A 21,904-nucleotide genomic window follows, 5' to 3' on the forward strand; every position below is an offset into this window, starting at 1 on the left:
ATCCATTACATACCTTTCTATCAAAGTTATCTGACATTATCAAGATGAATTTGATCTGACACAGTGTAACTCTGAGTTTCTGTCATATTTCATTACCATTTTCTAAACTATAGCGAATAAACTGTGATAATGTGAGAAATGTTGAAGGTGTCTGAATAAATTTTGGTTTGACTGTATCTATTTGATAAATGAAGTTAACCAACTAACATTATACATACTCTTTTGGTTTCTGTACCCAATATTTAAAAAATTTACAAATGCAATAAAATATTGGTATCGGTACTCGGTATCGGCAAGAACCAAAAATAAAAGTATCGGTATCGGGCGAGTACTGGAAAAAGTGGTATCGGTGCATCCCTAATTATTAGTGTATTATTAGTTATTGTGAGTAATATTTCATATTATTTTTATATAATAGAATAGAATTATTTTACTGTTGTATGTATGTATATATATATATATATATATATATATATGTGTGTATATATATATATATAAAGGTTATATATATAGGACAGTTAGTTTAACCAGCAGTTATTAATGTCTTGTTTATAAAATTCATTAAATTATTGGACTGTATAAAAGCGATGATACACTTGCTATTTTACATTTATTTAATTACTTATTAACGTAATATATTTATTTTACATCTCTTTATTCATTTTATCCACTCACAAATGTATGCATGCATCTCATTAGAAATTCAAGTTGCCTCTGTACATTTGTTTATTACTCAGTATATCACCATCATCTTTTATTAATACAACTCGTTCAGCATTTTAATATATTCATGAAGATGGGAATTTTAAGTTTGCTTGATCTATAAATTAAAGGAATTATTTATGCTGGTTAAAACTGGTTTCTGTCTGTGTAGACTTTCTGATAGCAGAGGCTGAGTGTGTGATCAGTTTGAAGACCCCCAGTTTGGATTAAAAAACCATAATGCATTGGGAAAGAGATTACTGGAAGGAAATTAAGACACCCCTCTGGTTCCTTTTTATTTAACTGTGATTTTCTCAGTCATAACCTCAGCCTTATCTCTTCCTATATGTGGGTACACACACTTCCGCACACACACACACACACACACACACACACACATTAATGTGCCATACCTCGATGTGTTCTCCAAGGTTCCTTTGACCTCATTCATCTGGTCCTTTCCAAAGTATACCACGGTAAGGTGTACCCGGCCGTCCTGGTTCACACACACCTCTCTGTAGACACACAAACACACACAGGGGTCAGCAATCTCCAGCTGCATCAACTCAAAAGAAACATTTGTGAACTATTTTTACTGTCTGAGAAGGAGAACAAATATAGTGCAAAATAGATATATTTTCCTTTTAGATTTCCAAGGCACTCATTAAAACCAATTCAAGACATTATTACTGTGATGCCGAATCAAAATAGTTTGCATCACTGCAACAAAAAACTGCAAAGCATTGTGGGTAGAGTGGGCATCATAAAGCTACAGGGTAGCATAATTATGACCATTATAAATCCCAGAATGCATTGCAATGCGAACAGTGGAACAAAATCAAACAAAACAGAGCTATTGAGTCCTGGCCTTGAGAGAAGCATGTACTGATGAAGACACTGTGGCAGATTTTGACAGGATAAGATCACCCTACGGATCACTGCGAGCGTAACACAAAGACCGCAGCTCGAGTGTGAAATTCCTGATCTGAAGCGGCCACATTCTGATAGAAGTGTGGCAAATGTTTGAGCTGATGCTGAACAAGATCTGTATATTTTTATGTCCAACGCACAATAAAGACACGGCTGGTTAGACTTCAGAGACGCTGAGACTGACATGGTGAATTTTGCTGGTCAGTGGCAGCCTAGCGGGTCAGGTTTGGTTTAATCCATGAGAGAATGACAAACTTGAATGGGAAAGAGACATCTTCCTGCCAGTTTATTGATAATATAAGTTTAGAAAGACGTTTTTCAATGAGTTTTAGATCGTTTTGGCATTTTATTGATAACAAAACTATTAAAAGAAGCATGAAAAATGTCACGGGGCATGATTTAAACCTAATTTTCCCACATAAGCACCACTTCCCACTGTCTCTTGAGCTCATAGTTTTTTGCTATACTGTATCACGCCTCTGAATGGGTATATTATAATATAAATTTATAAAAATATAAATTATCGTATAAATACACTACTGTTCAAAAGTTTGGGGACAGTAAGATTTAAAAAAATTTATTCATACTTCTATTTGGCAAAGAAACATTAAATTGACCAAAAGTGACAGTAAAAAAAAAAAGTGAAAAATGTGTGTCACAGTGTCCACAAAATGCTGTCATTTTTAACACTATGGTGTTTGTGTAAAATTTAAGAAAATGGAATCAAATTATTTTCTTTGAAAGAATTCAAAATGTTACTTTTAGAGTGTTTTAAATGTTTTACTATTTTTGTAATGAGGTACATCATGTGGTAACAGGTATTCATGCAAAATACAAACTCTGTATGAAAATGAACTAAATATAAATTCAACAAACAAAGACGACAATTGCTATATGATTTGAATTGACACTGATGACTAGAATAATAGCTGCTTTATCATCGCAGGAATAAATTACATTTTGAAATATATTAAAAGAGAACAGTCATTTTAAATTACATAATATTTCACAATATTATTGTTTTTACTGTATTTTTTTGATCAAATAAATGCAGGCTTTTGATGGGCAAATACTGTAATATCCAATATATTATAATACCCAATACTAATATTTTCATAACATATTTCATAACTTGGACCATTTCTATTATGACTGAGCTACAAAAGCACATGAAAAAACTAAACGCTGTGTTTGTGGCAAACTCTGAACTTAATGTAAAACTCAATACCAGACAATAACAGTAGTCAAAAATAACATGTAATAGCTTATGAAACATATCTATTGGTTCTTCTCACAATGTGCAATCTGTGCCTTGAATGTTTTAAAACTACTGGATACCAAAGTGTGCCTTATTTATAGAAAGTGCCGGGAAGATAGACTGCAAGAATTGTGAAAAAGAAAGAAAATACGGGTGCGGAGAATGATAAACAACAGATAATAACAGAGAAGGAGAGAATGACAGTGGAGTCACCTGAAGTTGTGCATGAACTGTTTGAATTTGTCGGCTCTCTGGGACAGAGGCAGCACAATGTTAATGGGCATGTTGGCCGTCTCCACCAGCTCACTTTTCACTTTCATGAGGGGGCCAAAGGGGCGGAAGAGACGCAACCTGCGAAACTCCTGCTTCTGCTCTCCACGGAAGGTCAGCTCATACAGCGTGCCCTTGTCCTTCTCAGTGCGTGCTATGCCTGCCATGATGAGAAGACATTGAGAACAGTGAAGAAAAGAAACCATTTCTCCAAACACCCACAACAATTTCAAAGAAATCTAAAGCTCAAGGACAAATACTACAAAGATAAACACACAAACATACAAAGACACAAGTGTGAAGGAAGACACCAAGACTACGAATGCAGACATTCAAAAGCCTGTCAAATCTCCAGAGGAAAGGAACATTTTATTGCTCAGTGGTTCATGAGACGTGGCGTTCTCAGTTATGTTTGTATCAACTTTTGACTTCAGATACTGTCAAAGATCTTGTATATGGGCCATTCTACAGAATTGGTGCAAAGTCAGAGTTGGAAACATCTTGAACAAAGTAAATTTTCCCCAAAATTTTGTATGTATGTGTAACCCCTCTCTCCCGGGTCCTCACTGCTACACCTCGTTCTTGTTCCGAGTGGGTCTCGAACCCGGTCTCCGGCATGGGAGGCGGACGCACTAACAAGGAGGCTAAAGACTGCAGCCTCTAGCATCAGTCGCTAGTGCGTCTCTTGAGATCAGGGGAGTGAGATTTACCTGCAGAGCACCTACTCACTGGCCTCCGGTACACTCACCCCTCTAAACCTCACTCCCATCCGGGTCACGGCACCAGTGTAACTCCTCTCTCCCGGGTCCTCACCCCCACACCTCGTTCTTGTTCCGAGTGGGTCCGGTCTCCGGCATGGGAGGCGGACGCACTAACAAGGAGGCTAAAGACTGCAGCCTCTAGCGTCAGTCGCTAGTGCGTCTCTTGAGATCAGGGGAGTGAGGTTTACCTGCAGAGCACCTACTCGCTGGCCTCCGGTACACTCACCCCTCTAAACCTCACTCCCATCCGGGTCACGGCACCAGTGTAACCCCTCTCTCCCGGGTCCTCACCTCCACACCTCGTTCTTGTTCCGAGTGGGTCCGGTCTCGGCATGGGAGGTGGACGCACTAACAAGGAGGCTAAAGACTGAGGTTTACCTGCACAGAACCTACTCGCTGGCCTCCGTTACATATGCAAATTGTATAATATCCAAGGTACACATTTCTAGTTATTGTGAGGTTAATTCTCATATTGTATTTTCAGAAAGTTTTGGAATATTTTTCCTCTCCCCAAATTTGTCACTACCGAAACACAGTAATATATAATTTAATGTGAAGGGTTATATTGACCTATTAAGATTTTGTTTACATCTACCTTGTAAATATATTTTTTGCTATTTTATTAAAGGTAAATCAATATTAATTACAATTTTAACAATATTTAAAGTGTGATTTATAAGATTTGTTGTATTTTGAATCCAGTTTTCTTTGTAAAAGGCATAAAGTTGATCATACAGTTTTTAAAGTTAAGGATTAATTAGTTTGAATTTGCATCGGACCAAACACTATCATAACATCTTAGTTATGCAGAAAAAAGGCGTTCGGTAGTGACGTTCCTTAAAGTTACACACAGATTTTCAGACTTTTGAACACATTTACCTCAAAATGATGGGACCTATCTACTCACCATGTAGCGAGAGAGGGACAAAGGAATATTTCCTGATCATAAATGTAGGGGTGTAGTTAAGATTTATAAGATTTGTTGTATTTTGAATCCAGTTTTCTTTGTAAAAGGCATAAAGTTGATCATACAGTTTTTAAAGTTAAGGATTAATTAGTTTGAATTTGCATCGGACCAAACACTATCATAACATCTTAGTTATGCAGAAAAAAGGCGTTCGGTAGTGACGTTCCTTAAAGTTACACACAGATTTTCAGACTTTTGAACACATTTACCTCAAAATGACGGGACCTACAGTATCTAATCACACCTTGTAGCTATGAGAGAGGGGGACACAGGAATATTTCCTGATCATAAATTTATGGGTTTAGTTAAAATCAGTCTCAGTCAATAGACTGAAACATACACTGTTTCGGTAGTGACATGAAAATGCGGGATACATTTTTTACATAAAGTTTCTTGATTTACAAAGAAAATATCAAATAAATATTTTTTTGAACGTTTCAATATTGATTTCATAAGTTGAAATATATGGGTTAGGGTTCAGGACAGCCACCTTCCAATTGTAAGTACCCAATAAAATGATAATTTTATATATAGGCCCATTAAGCTTACTGATATTTTAAATATTAGGGTTTCAATAGATAATAGAAGGATCTTAGGAAACATCTAACATTTGAATTCTTGAATGCTTTTTAAATGTGTCTTTTTCGTTGTGGGACAGCAGTTTGCACCAGTTCTGTAGAATGGCCCATAAAGACACAAATGAGACAACAGTTGACATACAATAAGAGTTCAAAAGTGATCAAATTAATGTGAACATTACAGCTCAAATCATTTGGGTTCGGACATTTTGATGAGAAATTATTGAGTTTAATTTCAGATCTCTGACTTTTGATTGTAAACTTTGGTTTCTTGGCAAATTTGAGGAGAGTGTAAATCTGTCACGAATCCGGTCCATGAACTTCCATCTGCTAGCCATCAGAGGTCACCCTTTCCAATTTCATTGACTCTCGCACTACACACTGTTGCACATCACCCCGGACTACATATCCCATCATTCATTGCACTGATTGCACTCAGCACGGATTGCACACAGCTGTTTTCACCGATTGCACACAGCTGTTTCACATCACTCACTCACTACATATCACTCACTCAAACTACAATTCACTGCCGAGTATTACTTAGCCTGCTAGTTTTGTTTCCTTGTTTTGCCTTGCCTAGTCAGTTTTCTCGGTTCTGATCTTTGCCTGTCTTCCTGGATTCATCCCTTTAGTCTTGTCCCTTTTTGATTCTGTTTGCCGTTCGATGACCTTCGCTAGCCCTAGGATTATTCTTCTGTCTTGCCCTCATTATACCTGTTTGCCATTGTTCGACCCTGCCTGTGTTTCTGACCTCTTCTGTTCAAAATAAAGCTCGCACATGGATCCGCACGTCTCACGTCTCGTCAGCCCTGTTACAAAAACATTGTTGGGTGCTGAAAGAAAAAGTGGGTCTTATCCACTTCCACTAATAATTGAGTGGATTTTTTCATATTTGTATGTTTCTCACGAATATTTACAACCTAATTCATAACACATGAATTTGCTATTATTCTAATGTTAATGAATCTGGAGTTTCTCAAATGAGTGACTGTGTGTTTGAGGTTAGTCATTTGCATAAAACACACCCAAACCATCTACATATAAGGGCTTTCTAGGCAATCTTTCAACACTCAGCAAACATACAACTCTCTCTAAAGTCAGGCTTTTGCCTGAGAGTCCATGCAGCAAAATCTGCATTTGTTATATACGCAAATCTCGCAGCTCAAGCTACAACACAGCTTACTCTTGACTTTTACTGTATAATGAAATATATGTAAGATGACATAGGTATGTATAAAATTTCATCAACATGATTATAAGGCCACCCAGAGTTTGTGATTTTTGCATTTGTAAAAACATTTTACACACTAATTTGTACATACAAATGCTTATCAAATGAGACCCACTGTGGCTAATTTAATCTTCTCTTCATTGTCTAAGAAAGAGATATTAATGAGATACAATTTGTTATTTTTCTTTCCTATTACAATATATTAAAATTAATCATTTAGAAGCATCACGTAAAACCAAATGTTGGCATTACGACTGAAGTAGAACTAGTAACTGATGGAATAAAACCTGTCACAGGAGATCTTTTTAACATCTTGGTTAGGGCTGCACAATAATGGTTAAACCGATAATTACGATTATTTAAAAAATATATATAATTGTGATTATTAGTCATAATTGTTTTCATGGCTTTTTAACATTTCATCAGAATTACTGAACTTTCATGTAAGCAAAAGCAAGAGAAAATCAACTCATACACGTTTTATTTGACCTCATTTTCCTGATTTATTATATTTATCATATACAGTAACATACTCTCTGAGAACTTATAAAACCTTAAGAAGCTTCTCTCAAAAGCTAAAGCAGTGAAATTCCTAATATTAGTTGCAATAATAATTCCAAATTATGCTAACCAATGCAAGATAATGAAATTATTAAAGGAAAAAAATCAGGATAAATAACCAGAAGGCCAATTTCACAAATAATAATGCTTAATTAATCGAGAGAAGCAGAACTTGTGATCACAATTGAATGCAATTAAAAGTGCAGCCCTAATCTTGGTTGTCTCTCCTAAACAGCAGTGGACTGAATGGAGAACATATGGAGATGTTCGTTGAAGTCTCCTGCTTGTCATTGCAAAGCCTGCAATGAAAAGTCAGATTTCAGTTTGAACTCGTCCATTTCTCATTAAATTCTTTGAAGATCAAATGATATGAGCTATACTGAGACATGGAATTATGATATGGGATTTTTAGATATCAGGAGCACCAGGTCATCTGAGGCTTGGGTAACATCCCTGGTTATAACTTACACTAAAAGCATCTGGAAGATGGTCATGCATGCATGGAGACGGTGAAAAACAGGATTTCACTCAGTACTTTCATGCTTCTGAAAATTATCCAAAAAAATGAGAGATCTGTACTGTACAGCATCAAATGTGCATTGTTCAGGTCCCTTATCAGTGTTTTTGCTGGTGCTATAAAAGGCACAAAGACTCTTAGTATAGAGGAAAAACACGCTCATGCAAGGTTTGCACGAAACATTCCCAATTGCTTAAGGGACGATCATGTTGAGGAAACAAAAGAAAAACATACTTCACAGCTTCATACTTCATTAGCTTTGGTAGCACAGTGTGGAAACACTGCATTATGATCTACACTGGGAAATATGTGCATCTAATTTCTAATAAATTTGTGGAAAAGTTGCTATGGTGTTCTAAACTGTGTTTACAATGTTTCTGTATAAGCTTGTCCAAATCCCTAACCCTAAGAAGCAACAGTAGTTATGCTTGCTTCACAAACTAGCAAACTGGAATAAATCTCACGTCCAGCCCTTTCCATCCCACACATAAAATGCATTTATGGGAAAAGCAGGGCCATTAGGGAAGCCATCTGAATCAATACAAGCTACTAATGGCAAAGACATCAAAGCGTAACCCGCAGGCTCGACTCCACCTCATTGAAAAACTAGCTACGGTAATTAAGTTATTCGCACAACAAAATCACGTGAGTTACTGAACACGGGTAATATTTGCTCACGGTAAAACTGCACTTTTAGCATGAACTGTGATCTTTTTTCCTCTCTAAATTGGATTGTGTCACCACAAACGTGGTCTGGGTAAAGGAACACTAGCCAGCAGAGGATAATGAGAGAGATACACGCATCCCTTGAGGGACGGGGTGGGAGAGTTATTTTGTGGGTAGAAAAGATATGCTTTCTGTAAACATTCCTGTTTGCTGAAGCACCGTTTCGGGTGTAATGGTCAAGCTTCTTGTGTTGTTTCAGGACTGAATATTTTTAGAATGTCCAACAATATTATTCAGTCTCGTTCAGTGTTAGCAAGACGGCTGGGTAAATTGACATTGTGTCTGGACACCGAGTTGTAAATTATTACAGACATGGCCTTGGCTCTCTTTGAAATATAATTGTGATTATTAGTCATAATTGTTTTCATGGCTTTTTAACATTTCATCAGAATTACTGAACTTTCATGTAAGCAAAAGCAGGAGAAAATCAACTCATACACGTTTTATTTGACCTCATTTTCCTGATTTATTATATTTATCATATACAGTAACATACTCTCTGAGAACTTATAAAACCTTAAGAAGCTTCTCTCAAAAGCTAAAGCAGTGAAATTCCTAATATTAGTTGCAATAATAATTCCAAATTATGCTAACCAATGCAAGATAATGAAATTATTAAAGGAAAAAAATCAGGATAAATAACCAGAAGGCCAATTTCACAAATAATAATGCTTAATTAATCGAGAGAAGCAGAACTTGTGATCACAATTGAATGCAATTAAAAGTGCAGCCCTAATCTTGGTTGTCTCTCCTAAACAGCAGTGGACTGAATGGAGAACATATGGATATGTTCGTTGAAGTCTCCTGCTTGTCATTGCAAAGCCTGCAATGAAAAGTCAGATTTCAGTTTGAACTCGTCCATTTCTCATTAAATTCTTTGAAGATCAAATGATATGAGCTATACTGAGACATGGAATTATGATATGGGATTTTTAGATATCAGGAGCACCAGGTCATCTGAGGCTTGGGTAACATCCCTGGTTATAACTTACACTAAAAGCATCTGGAAGATGGTCATGCATGCATGGAGACGGTGAAAAACAGGATTTCACTCAGTACTTTCATGCTTCTGAAAATTATCCAAAAAAATGAGAGATCTGTACTGTACAGCATCAAATGTGCATTGTTCAGGTCCCTTATCAGTGTTTTTGCTGGTGCTATAAAAGGCACAAAGACTCTTAGTATAGAGGAAAAACACGCTCATGCAAGGTTTGCACGAAACATTCCCAATTGCTTAAGGGACGATCATGTTGAGGAAACAAAAGAAAAACATACTTCACAGCTTCATACTTCATTAGCTTTGGTAGCACAGTGTGGAAACACTGCATTATGATCTACACTGGGAAATATGTGCATCTAATTTCTAATAAATTTGTGGAAAAGTTGCTATGGTGTTCTAAACTGTGTTTACAATGTTTCTGTATAAGCTTGTCCAAATCCCTAACCCTAAGAAGCAACAGTAGTTATGCTTGCTTCACAAACTAGCAAACTGGAATAAATCTCACGTCCAGCCCTTTCCATCCCACACATAAAATGCATTTATGGGAAAAGCAGGGCCATTAGGGAAGCCATCTGAATCAATACAAGCTACTAATGGCAAAGACATCAAAGCGTAACCCGCAGGCTCGACTCCACCTCATTGAAAAACTAGCTACGGTAATTAAGTTATTCGCACAACAAAATCACGTGAGTTACTGAACACGGGTAATATTTGCTCACGGTAAAACTGCACTTTTAGCATGAACTGTGATCTTTTTTCCTCTCTAAATTGGATTGTGTCACCACAAACGTGGTCTGGGTAAAGGAACACTAGCCAGCAGAGGATAATGAGAGAGATACACGCATCCCTTGAGGGACGGGGTGGGAGAGTTATTTTGTGGGTAGAAAAGATATGCTTTCTGTAAACATTCCTGTTTGCTGAAGCACCGTTTCGGGTGTAATGGTCAAGCTTCTTGTGTTGTTTCAGGACTGAATATTTTTAGAATGTCCAACAATATTATTCAGTCTCGTTCAGTGTTAGCAAGACGGCTGGGTAAATTGACATTGTGTCTGGACACCGAGTTGTAAATTATTACAGACATGGCCTTGGCTCTCTTTGAATTTTTCACAAGCTGCTGATTGCTGATGTGAAGTAGAGTAGGTCTATTCGGGTATACAGAAGAGCTAAGAGGAGGCTCGAATTGAGAAGAAATGGTCTTTTATTTAACTCTTTTTCCCACCATTGACAGAATTTTCATTTTTTACTCTTATTCAGTAGGAGGCATATTACACATCTTCAGAAAGAGTACTGAATCTTTGGATCAAAACACTGTGAAGAAGAAGCAGAAACAAGTGATCTCATATGTAAACAGAAGCATGTAAAATAACGCGATCAATAAACATTAAACAGCATATAAATCAACTGCGTGCTGCTAACTGCGTAACGTTAGCGAATGAAATGTCGACCCAGTAATATAAGACTTAAATTTAAAAGCAGAGACAACGTTCTGTCTTTTGACATATTGCATGTTCAGATATTCAGACAGCAAAATATTCTGGGGGATATGAAATTTTTGTGAAAATGATCAAAAATGCTGGTGGTGGCTGGCAACACAAAAAAAACGCTAGCAGGCAAAGAGTTGAAGATGCACCAAATAACAAATAACTCAGGGCCGTTAGTGTATTAGACAGTGAGAAATTAATATTATGCAGCACTCCTCCTAATATACTCTTGTATAAAAACCAGGATTAAGGTTTATGTTGTGTTCTAGTAAACACCAGCAACAAACCTGCATAATCTAGCATGAAAATTCAGCAGTTGTTTGTTACGTTCATGTAAATCTCACCTTCTGTTTTCAGTTTAGCTAACTATCATTGCAGTCACCTAGTCTTGTAGAAAGTTTGTTCAAGCAAATTTCGCCATAGCTCATTTCTAGCATTTCAGTTTCTGGTGCTGAGAACGGTTATTTATGACTAAACAATGTGCATAGCAACATGAATAATGTATTTCCTGTAATGCCTATAACCACTGAGATGCGTCACTTTCTCTCTGGAAGAAACGGCAGAGATGAGAAAACTCTGAACATGAAACAGCTGTGTACATTTCCTAGAGTCATCACAGGATATCCTAGCTTTAGCGTGTTAGCATACTGCTACAGGATGCTCTATTTTTTTTGTTGATTTGGTTCTGAGGATACAAGAAACACACTGTACAACTCTTTCAACGTGTTTCAGACATTATTTTGAGAGCTTTTCTCTAAATATGTCAGACAAGATCTGGGCTTTATCGATGGTCCAGGGACATGCAGAGTTTTCCTGTGAAGCCCTATTAGAGGTGAAGTGTGTCATCTCGGCTCTAGCAGCACTAAATGAAATAGCAAAAATAATGTTTCCAAACAGGCTACCAAAAACCTCCTACCATCCTTTCCAACCCACTTTCAAATTACACCATGCAAGCTGTCACACTAAATTCATGCATCTTCTGGCTATATAGTTCTATTGAAACAGTGAGTATTTTAATGTTTACATATTGGCTGTCTATAGACCTTAGTCAGGTTAGACACCATACTGAATTTAACGTGGATGAAAACAAGGCTGAGGTATAGACTTTAATGGCACATGCCGTATAAAGGTCCTAGAGAACGGTCATTTTCACAATTCACAATTTTCAAAACTATTTTACTGAGTTTTTGTCTTCACAAAGACAAAAAAGTAAAGACTTTTCATCAGCTGAACAATCGGAATGTTGTTAAACATGGTCATTTTCACAATTCACAATTTTCAAAACTATTTTACTGAGTTTTTGTCTTCACAAAGACAAAAAAAGTAAAGACTTTTCATCAGCTGAACAATCGGAATGTTGTTAAACAACAGTACAATCCATTGAACACACAGTACTTCCATCCCTCACAGCCTGGTTAATAGCATGAGTAGTATATTGGCTGCTTATTAGTAGTTATAATGCACATTAATGCTTTATTCTGCATGATTTGATCCCTTAATGGGATAGTTCACCCAAAAATAAAAATTCTGTCATTAACTACTCACCCTCATGTCGTTCCAAACCTGTAAGACCTTCGTTTATCTTCGGAACACAAATTAAGATATCTTTGATGAAATCCGAGAGCTTTCTGATCCTGCACAGACAGCAACGCAACTACCACATTCAATGCCCTGAAAGGCATTAAGGACATCTTTAAAATAGTCCATCTGACATAAGTGGTTCAACCATAATTTTGCAAAGCTTCGAGAATACTTTTTGTGTATATAAAATAAAAATAATGACCTTATTCAATGATTTCTTCTCTTCCGGGTCAGTCTCAGACACGATTTACGAGAGTAGCACGACGGCCCTTTGCTGTCAATGCAGGGTCAGAAAGCTCTTGGATTTCATCAAAAATATCTTAATTTGTGTTCCGAAGATGAACTAAGTTCTTACAGGTTTGGAACGACATGAGGGTGAGTAATTAATGACAGAATTTTCCTTTTTGGGCAAACTATCCCTTTAATCCTAACCCCATACCTAAACTTAACAACTAGCTTTCTAACTATTAATAAGGAGCAAATTAGGAGTTTGAGGCAAAAGTTTATTCATAGTCATAGTTTACAATTAGTGTAATTTATAGTTAAAGGTTAATAGTGAGAATTGGACCTTAAAATAATATGCCACTGTATTTTCTGCATGGTCGTACACTAGGTACTGTTCAAGCACTGATTTTTAGCATAGTGGAAGCAAATACTGGTTAACTGCATAACTGTTACTCTTACCTTCTATAAAGTCTGATGGTGTGTAGACTTTGCTGGCTTTCACTTTGTCTCCACCTTGATTTGGCGCATTGAGGGCATGTAGCGCACTCTCCACCACCTCCCCCAGCTCGTCCCTGCGGTCCTTCCTCACCGGCTTCTCCTCGGGGTGACGGGTCAACCCCATTTCCAGCTGGTAGACGCGTTGTAAGGTGAAGCTCTCAAAGGGCACCACGGCGTACTCACTTGGAAGTCTTACCCCAGAGTGCACCTCTGCCCGGCTCAGCTGGCTGCGTAGGAACTCCTGCAGGTCGCTGTGACTGTGGTTGTCAGCCACGTCGCCCACCGTCCCCTTCCCAGCCGTCTTCTCCACAGAGTCCTGCATGCCTTTAAGTTGTTCGCTCCGTTCCTGGAGAGCATCTTTGAGTTGAGCAATTTGTTTTTTCAAGCTGGCAATATGCTGCCGGTGCTGCTCTTCGCGCTCTTGGAGAAGCGCTTGGAACCCTTCCCGTCCGGCAGGGCCAATGGGGGCACCTCCAACCCCACCTGGCCTGCTTGGACCTCCTGGCATAGCCATCCCTCCAGCCCTGGGCAGGGGTTGCCCAGCCATGGGCTCATCAGCATGGGGGCTGCAAGTGATGACATAAAGGAGGGAAAGACAACAGCACACCACCATTAACAGAACACCCACACGTGAGAGCCAGGCCAGAAGACCCCTGCGCAGCATCACAGCTGACAACCTCAACAACAAGGTGGGTAGGACAATGCAGTTCAAGAAAGTTGGGGCATCTCTGCGTACCATCAAAAACAAGACAAACAGATCAGCCAACTGCCGCCCATACCAGAACCACTTGTTGAAGTCACTAGGGTATGTCTTTGATTAAAACGAAGAAGAACTGTTTATGTTTTGTCTGTCGACTAAAGTTTCATATTCCCCAGGTGTAGACCACAAAGCAAGTTTTGTTCAAAACTTTACTGTCGATTGCCATTTCATCCGCTTCAGCCTGGCTCTTCATGCACATACTTTGTCATGGGTCAAGTTACGGCCACTTCCTCTTCTTCAGGGTCCTATTAGTTCTCTGTCCAGATAAATGAACCATTGGACCAGCTCAGTAGCGACATGCGCATATCCATCTGATGAAAATTGCTCATTCTTCTTGGAGGAAGCGTGACAGACCCTTGAGAGAATGTCTGGAATGGATCCTCCATTCTACAGCGCTCCCAATGACCCAGAAGAGGAAACCATTCTTTGAAGGTTTAGCCATTAGACGTCCATGGCTATGGTCCATAAAATTTAGTTTGGAGGCTGGTCATTTGCCATCCGTTTCTTTTAACTTCATACAACGGTCCAATGTTGTTGAAAAGTCCAAAGAGGCAGTCTGTATGATGTCCTTAATCTATTCAGAGTACTATGCATGTTTCATCAGGTGTTGCTTGTAATCTTCACAGGTCTATCTAGAAAAAGGTACAAAAAAGGAGATTAAACTGATTATGTTCTTTAGAACCAGATCCGTAGGCGGATGAAGGTCTCCTATATGTTAATCAGCCAGACTTCAAAATACATCAACACTGATAGCTTGGTGTTATCATACCATTAAAAAGACAAAATTGAGCTGTTACATGATGATGAGGTGAGGGCATAGGGTTCAAGTCAGTCTATCTAGTTAGCAAACACACTGTGCTTATTTTAAAGTTACCTAAAGGTCTAAATGCAGGACCTACGCAGCCAAGCAAAGCATTTTGGGATGGCTCCAGTGCAGGAGAACATTGCTGTCACTGATGTGTGAAAATAAGAGATGTGTGTTAAAAGCAGTCTTATGGGAACACGCCAGACAACTCAGACTGGGGATGAACAGCCGCACTGTAAGTTTGAGCAAACACACACGAGAGGCCGAGCATTCATACACGCACACACACGGAAACACACACATATGCATGCAGTCACAAACACATGTATATCTGTGACTGGGGGAAAACACAGAAACACTGTGTTAAGAAGCTGGAAAACTGTGGTGGTAAAAGATATAGCGTGAAAAAAAGAGAACATTAAGAGATGTAAGATTCTCTGAATATGTGTGAGTGCTTGTGTGTGTGTGTGTGCTGACTCACCACACAATTAGCCCTTTATAGGTTAGTGGGAGGCTTGATTTAATGAAAGGATTAGTTATGTTAGTGCTGAATACTGGACTGTATCAAGGAGAGTTGGCCACAGACCAGCACCGAGGAGGGGGATGTCTATTTATCTGAGACTGGCACTCAAATATGGACTGACTCAATTATTCAAACACTCCATCCATCCATCATTTGGCTCACACACCTATTCATCCAGTCACTTTTACATTAATTTATTCACCCAATAACTCATTCATTCATTCATTTACTCCTTCAATCACTCATTTACTTACTGATTCATCCGATCACTTATTCTTTGATTCATTCATTCTTTCACTCATCTAATAATTTATTCAATTAGTCAAGAGGTGTTCCATTCCACGCTAGTGGACTTTATAGGGTATTCCACCATCTTGCATTCATGTTCAGTTTGAAGAACACTACGAATGTCATAGGGAATAAGGGAACATTGATACATTCCTTTACAGGAAGCGGAGAGGGAAATTCACTCACAAGATTGATAATTAATATCCTGCATAAAAACTTTATTCATTCATTCTTTCACTGACTGATTCAAATAAATCACTTCTTTGTTCATTCTTTCACTCACTGACTGATTCATTCAATCAACTATTTATTCGTTCATTCTTTTACTCATTGACTGATTCATTCAGTCAACTATTTATTTGTTCATTCTTTCACTCACTGACTGATTAATTCAATCAACTATTTATTAGTTAATTCTTTTACTCACTGACTGATTCATTCAATTGATTACTGATTAGTTAATTCTTTCACTCACTGATTCATTCAGTCAACTACTTACATGTTGATTCTTTCACTCACTGACTGATTCATTCAGTCAACTTCTTACATGTTGATTCTTTCACTCACTGACTAACTGATTCATTCAATCAACTACTTATTTGTTGATTCTTTCACTCACTGACTGATTCATTCAGTCAACTTCTTACATGTTGATTCTTTCACTCACTGACTAACTGATTCATTCAATCAACTACTTATTTGTTCATTCTTTTACTCACTGCTTGATTCATTCAATTGATTACTGATTTGTTCATTCTTTTACTCACTGATTCATTCAGTCAACTACTTATTTGTTCATTCTTTCACTCACTGACTGATTCATTCAATCAACTATTTATTCGTTCATTCTTTTACTCATTGACTGATTCATTCAGTCAACTACTTATTTGTTCATTCTTTCACTCACTGACTGATTAATTCAATCAACTATTTATTAGTTAATTCTTTTACTCACTGACTGATTCATTCAATCAACTATTTATTCGTTCATTCTTTTACGATGATTTGGCCCATTTTTTCACTTAAATTAACATGAGGATTCACATGGCACTGACTGATTAATTCAATCAACTATTTATTAGTTAATTCTTTTACTCACTGACTGATTCATTCAATTGATTACTGATTAGTTAATTCTTTCACTCACTGATTCATTCAGTCAACTACTTACATGTTGATTCTTTCACTCACTGACTGATTCATTCAATCAACTACTTATTTGTTGATTCTTTCACTCACTGACTGATTCATTCAGTCAACTTCTTACATGTTGATTCTTTCACTCACTGACTAACTGATTCATTCAATCAACTACTTATTTGTTCATTCTTTTACTCACTGCTTGATTCATTCAATTGATTACTGATTTGTTCATTCTTTTACTCACTGATTCATTAAGTCGATTACTGATTCGTTCATTCTTTTACTCACTGACTGATTAATTCAATCAACTACTTATTAGTTAATTATTTTACTCACTGACTGATTCATTCAATCGATTACTTATTTGTTCATTCTTTTACTCACTGACTGATTCATTCAATCGATTACTGAAAATGATGAGAACGATGATTTGTTCATTCTTTTACTCACTGAATGAATCATTCAATCGATTACTGATTTGTTCATTCTTTTACTCACTGACTGATTCAGTCAATCGATTACTGAAAATGATGAGAACGATGATTTGTTCATTCTTTTACTCACTGAATGAATCATTTAATCGATTACTGATTTGTTCATTCTTTTACTCACTGACTGATTCATTCAATCGATTACTGAAAATGATGAGAATGATGTGTCATTCACTCACTGATTCATTCAGCCAACTACTTACATGTTGATTCTTTCACTCACTAATTCATTCATTCAATTACTTATTTGTTCATTCTTTTACTCACTGCTTGATTCATTCAATCGATTACTGATTCATTCCTTTTTTCACTCACTGACTGATTTATTCAGTCAACTACTTATTTAATTCTTTAATAAGTTACAAATTTAGTACTGATTCATTCAATCAAATAATTGTTCAATCTCTCACTCACTGACTGATTCATTCAATTACTCATTCATTCATTCATCCATTTTTTCACTTAAAGAGTGATTCATGCAGTCACTTTTTCATTCACCCACTGACTTATTCAATTACTTAATTTATTCTTTCAATCACTGATTGATTCACACCAGCACTCAATCATCCATGCAATCACAAATCCATCCATTCGTTCACTCACTCACCCATGCAATCATTCATATAATCACACATTTATTCAGTCATTTCCTGACTTATTCATCCATTCACTTGCTCATTCATTCATTCATTCATTCATTCAGTCACTTACTCATCATTTTACATTAGGATTAATTTCCTCTTCTGCCAACCTATTAGATACCGTATATGACAGCTAAGAGCCGTCTGTTACTGCATAACAAGAGTAGATGACATTCAGCGACTGAATCTCTCTCAAGATGGTGATACAAAATGACTAATCTTTTCATTTCTATTCGTCTCATTTAAGAGCTCACACATGACTGAGGGAAAAGATGCCTCACAGCCGCCAGGACGAGCACAGCATGAGTCTGCCAGCAATTCATTCTCCCCGCTGTGACCATGCCATACAACACCAGAGCCAAGACCACGAACCAAACACAAGGCTGAACAACACTGAGGAAAGTTAGGAGGAGCTTGACAACCTTAAACAAATGAGAAAGAAAGACTTCAAATTTCTCTTCTGAAACAGTGTTGTTGTTTAGCTGTGATTAGCCTTCTTGTGAAGGGCTGTTTTTTAGATGATAGCCTATTCTGTGTTTATGCCAGTAAAACTTTATCATCACGGATGGAAAATCCAGCTGTGTTTTGGAACATGCTGGCTGGTTTCTAACTGGTCTAAGCTGTGTCATTAGTTGACTGACCAGCCATAATGCTCCAAAAACCAGCCTGAATTCCTTGATATAGTATGATCAAATGGTAGTTGGTTTGGTTGCTTGTCTATGACAATCAACCAGCTCTTAGACCAACTACACACCAGATAACTTGTTCCAAAACCAGATTTACCAGCAGAAATAAATTAGACTACTAATTTTAATACAATTACATACACAACATTTTGCAACAATGCTGTTAATGCCTTAATAAAACTTCAGTATCAGGTCACTATTTTCTTACAACTTCCTGAAAGATCTTAATCAGAGTAAAAGCTTGTGCGTGTGCACAAGCATTAGTTCAATTACTTTCACAAGCCCTGATCTGCAGACTCAGCTGCAGTTATACTATCTGGCTGTGGTGCGCAGTCAGGAAATGGTGTGTTTTTTCCTCCTTTTGCAATTTTCATTTTCAGAGGCTTTTGCTGACCCTTGTGCCGGCTGCAGAAAGAGTGTTTTTCACACATCTATAGATCAGACTTTAACACAGAGACACTTTGAATGCTTATGTCTCAAATATTCACATATGTATATGATAAACATGTTTCTGAATTTATTTTTATATTTTTGAGGGGTTGCATAAAGTCAAAAATGTCAGTGTGATACAACCGTCCAAATATCACAATTTAGCAGAAAATTATTTTTTTAACAAACCATCTTATTAGTATTAGAAAAACACTTGACTGCAAAAACAAAGTCATAAGATGCATGTTTGTCAAGGCTAATAAATTTCATAAATATCAGATTTGACCTTTTTATCACAAGGCAAATTTCATTCACGTCATGTGTTGCAACTCCCCCAAAACAAATTATATTTATGAATTAATCTGAAAAAATGCAATTACCTTGACAAATATTTTTAAAAACCTTTTTGAAAATAATGATTAATATGTGTACACATGTATTTAAGGAGTAAAGAAAATATATTACTATTTTTACTTGATGGTTAGACCACATGACATTTTTAGTTATTAAATAGAAAATCCCTCTATGCCATTTTTTCAAAACATTGCAAAACCACATGAAATTATATATATATATATATATGTGTGTGTGTGTGTGTGTGTGTGTGTGTATGTATGTATGTATGGATGGATGGATAGAGAGAGCATTTCACACATTGTACATTTCTAAGAACTTGGCACTTTTTAAACTAGTTTCTGCCTTTTTTGCTGAAATTGAGCATCAACTACAATGTCTGCACTATACTTTACTGGCAAGACGGTATGAAAATAGACTGTCACACAGAAAGATGAAAGATGAAAGACAGAGAAGGAAATAAAAAAACCCTCAACAGCCTGTCTCACAGTTGCCGTTCACTGCAGCAACTTCTCTCTTAATCAAACCACTTCCTGTGTCCACAGGGCACGGGTGCCTGACATGGGCTTCCTGTGAGTCTCTCATTAAATTAGACAGCACCAGCTGCATGTCCACATCCATGTGCAAGTACAGCTCCCATCATCAAAGACAAGGCTGACGCAAAAAAACAAGGAGGAACATAAAAGAGCTTCATATTTTTTCTTCATAAATGAATGATCTAAAATCCTGACCCACCACTTTCCTTTAAACTGTCAATGCTTATATAAATAATGGATGCTTCGGATTGTGAAATACTGCAGAATCACAACGAATGGCGTAAAATAAGTCTATTCTACACCCATCGCATGTGTTTTTTTCATGATTCTTGTATCTGCTGTCCTCTTCTCCTCCGTTGAAAGACGTCATCAGCATTCCCTGGAGGGTTGCAGAGATGTCTTTGAAGAGGAACTGTCTGAACTGGCTAATTTAACAAGGTGGGATATCCAGATAGAGAAAAAGAGAGGCCACAGACACACAAGCCAAGTCAAGCCCTGCTCTTTCACTGCTGCATTAGAGGGACGACTCCAGAGAAAGCCATTCCAGGTGTTGCTCATGTTCGGTTCACGGAAAACACAGGGGGGACGAGAGGCTGAGGGGATGGAAGGAGAATAACGTGGAGAAACAGGGAATGTGGGAGAGTTAGAGAGAGAAACAGAGCAGAGGAGACAGAGAAAGGCCTCTTTGATGTCCTTCTGGGCCTCAGGTGATTCTCATTCCCCTTAATTAAGTTAGATCTCCTCATGTGCGACCCAGATCATACCTACCATATGGCCTGCCTTTAAAATCAACAGGAAACAGTTTTCACAACCCATTTTACGACTGTTTGTGACACATTTCTGAGTGAAACAGGATGTTTAATGAGAAAAAAGTAGTGTGGGACTTGATTTTATCAGGAATTGATTCATTTAGACAATATTGATTCAATTGGACAATATGGATTCAATTGGATATTATAGCTTGTTATTCGTGTAGTGTCCAAATGTTTTGATTAAAAAAAGTTTAATCTTACCCAACGTATGTGCATTTTTACAGTTATATTATGTTGTTTGCTTAGCAACATGCTAATTCTAAACTTCACGAGTCAAATCTTTATAAGATACAGAATTTTGTTTTATAATTCTTCTAATTAAAACAAACATTGTGTGAATGTAATATATGCTAAAGCAGTTCAAAAATCAACAGTCAATGATTTTTGCCCTCCAAAACTATTTCATCCAAATATGTTCGGTTGCCAAAATGCCCGTGTATCACTTTTTATAACACTTACTGCTCATTTAAAACCAAATACAGATAAAATAGTTCTAATCAGGAATCTAATTAATATATTGCCTATTTTAACATTTCTGTGTTATGTATTTTTATACTTTTGTTAGCCCATTGTTAGCGTTGCAACATGCTAATGCAAACACATTTGAATGAGTCAAAGTTGTTGCCTGTGAATTGCGTTACAAATGTTCATTTCGTTGTTTTTCCTAACCGACAACCGACGCTCGTTAAACGATTGTTAACCGTTAACAGACAAGATTATTTTAAAATAGAATTGAATTAAATTAGAAAGTGTCTGTGACCCATTAAAAATACAAAAAAAAAAAATCCCGGGGATTAATTTTACATGCGCAAAAAGCAGCAAACAACAGAACATGAGGATTCACATGGTCTTCATATCACATCACGCTTTTGCGTGCGGAGAAAAACATAATAAAGCTAGCCTATATATATATATATATATATATATATATATATATATACATATATAAAACGAATAAATAGGCCTATACGAGAAATATATATTTACTTAAATAATAAATTAAGAAAATGAAAGAAAAACTGTAACAAGTAGCCTATGCAGAGTTTTGGTTCATTTTTGTGCTGCGCGAAAGGAAACCAGAAGGCAGAACGCGGCATCCTATTTTTCTTTAGGCTTATTTTACAAAAGCACAAAGATTTGTTTTTAT

The 21,904-nt window shown here is 37.1% G+C and overlaps 1 protein-coding gene across 1 annotated transcript in view; it reads right to left on the reverse strand.

Annotated features, from left to right (window-relative positions):
• The window catches only part of LOC107562546 (chondroitin sulfate N-acetylgalactosaminyltransferase 1-like), a 42,740-nt gene that overhangs the window by 12,163 nt on the left and 8,673 nt on the right, over positions 1-21,904 (reverse strand). The window contains exons 2-4 of the mRNA XM_016247182.1: positions 13,251-14,681; positions 3,104-3,320; positions 1,116-1,217 (exon numbers count right to left, since the gene is read on the reverse strand). Of these exons, the coding sequence (XP_016102668.1) occupies positions 1,116-1,217; positions 3,104-3,320; positions 13,251-14,028 (1,097 nt within the window). The 5' untranslated portion in view covers positions 14,029-14,681. The remainder of the gene's footprint in view (positions 1-1,115; positions 1,218-3,103; positions 3,321-13,250; positions 14,682-21,904) is intronic.

The sequence above is a fragment of the Sinocyclocheilus grahami genome, unplaced genomic scaffold, assembly GCF_001515645.1.
Source record: "Sinocyclocheilus grahami isolate Dianchi unplaced genomic scaffold, SAMN03320097.WGS_v1.1 scaffold828.1, whole genome shotgun sequence".
Classification (NCBI taxonomy): domain Eukaryota; kingdom Metazoa; phylum Chordata; class Actinopteri; order Cypriniformes; family Cyprinidae; genus Sinocyclocheilus; species Sinocyclocheilus grahami.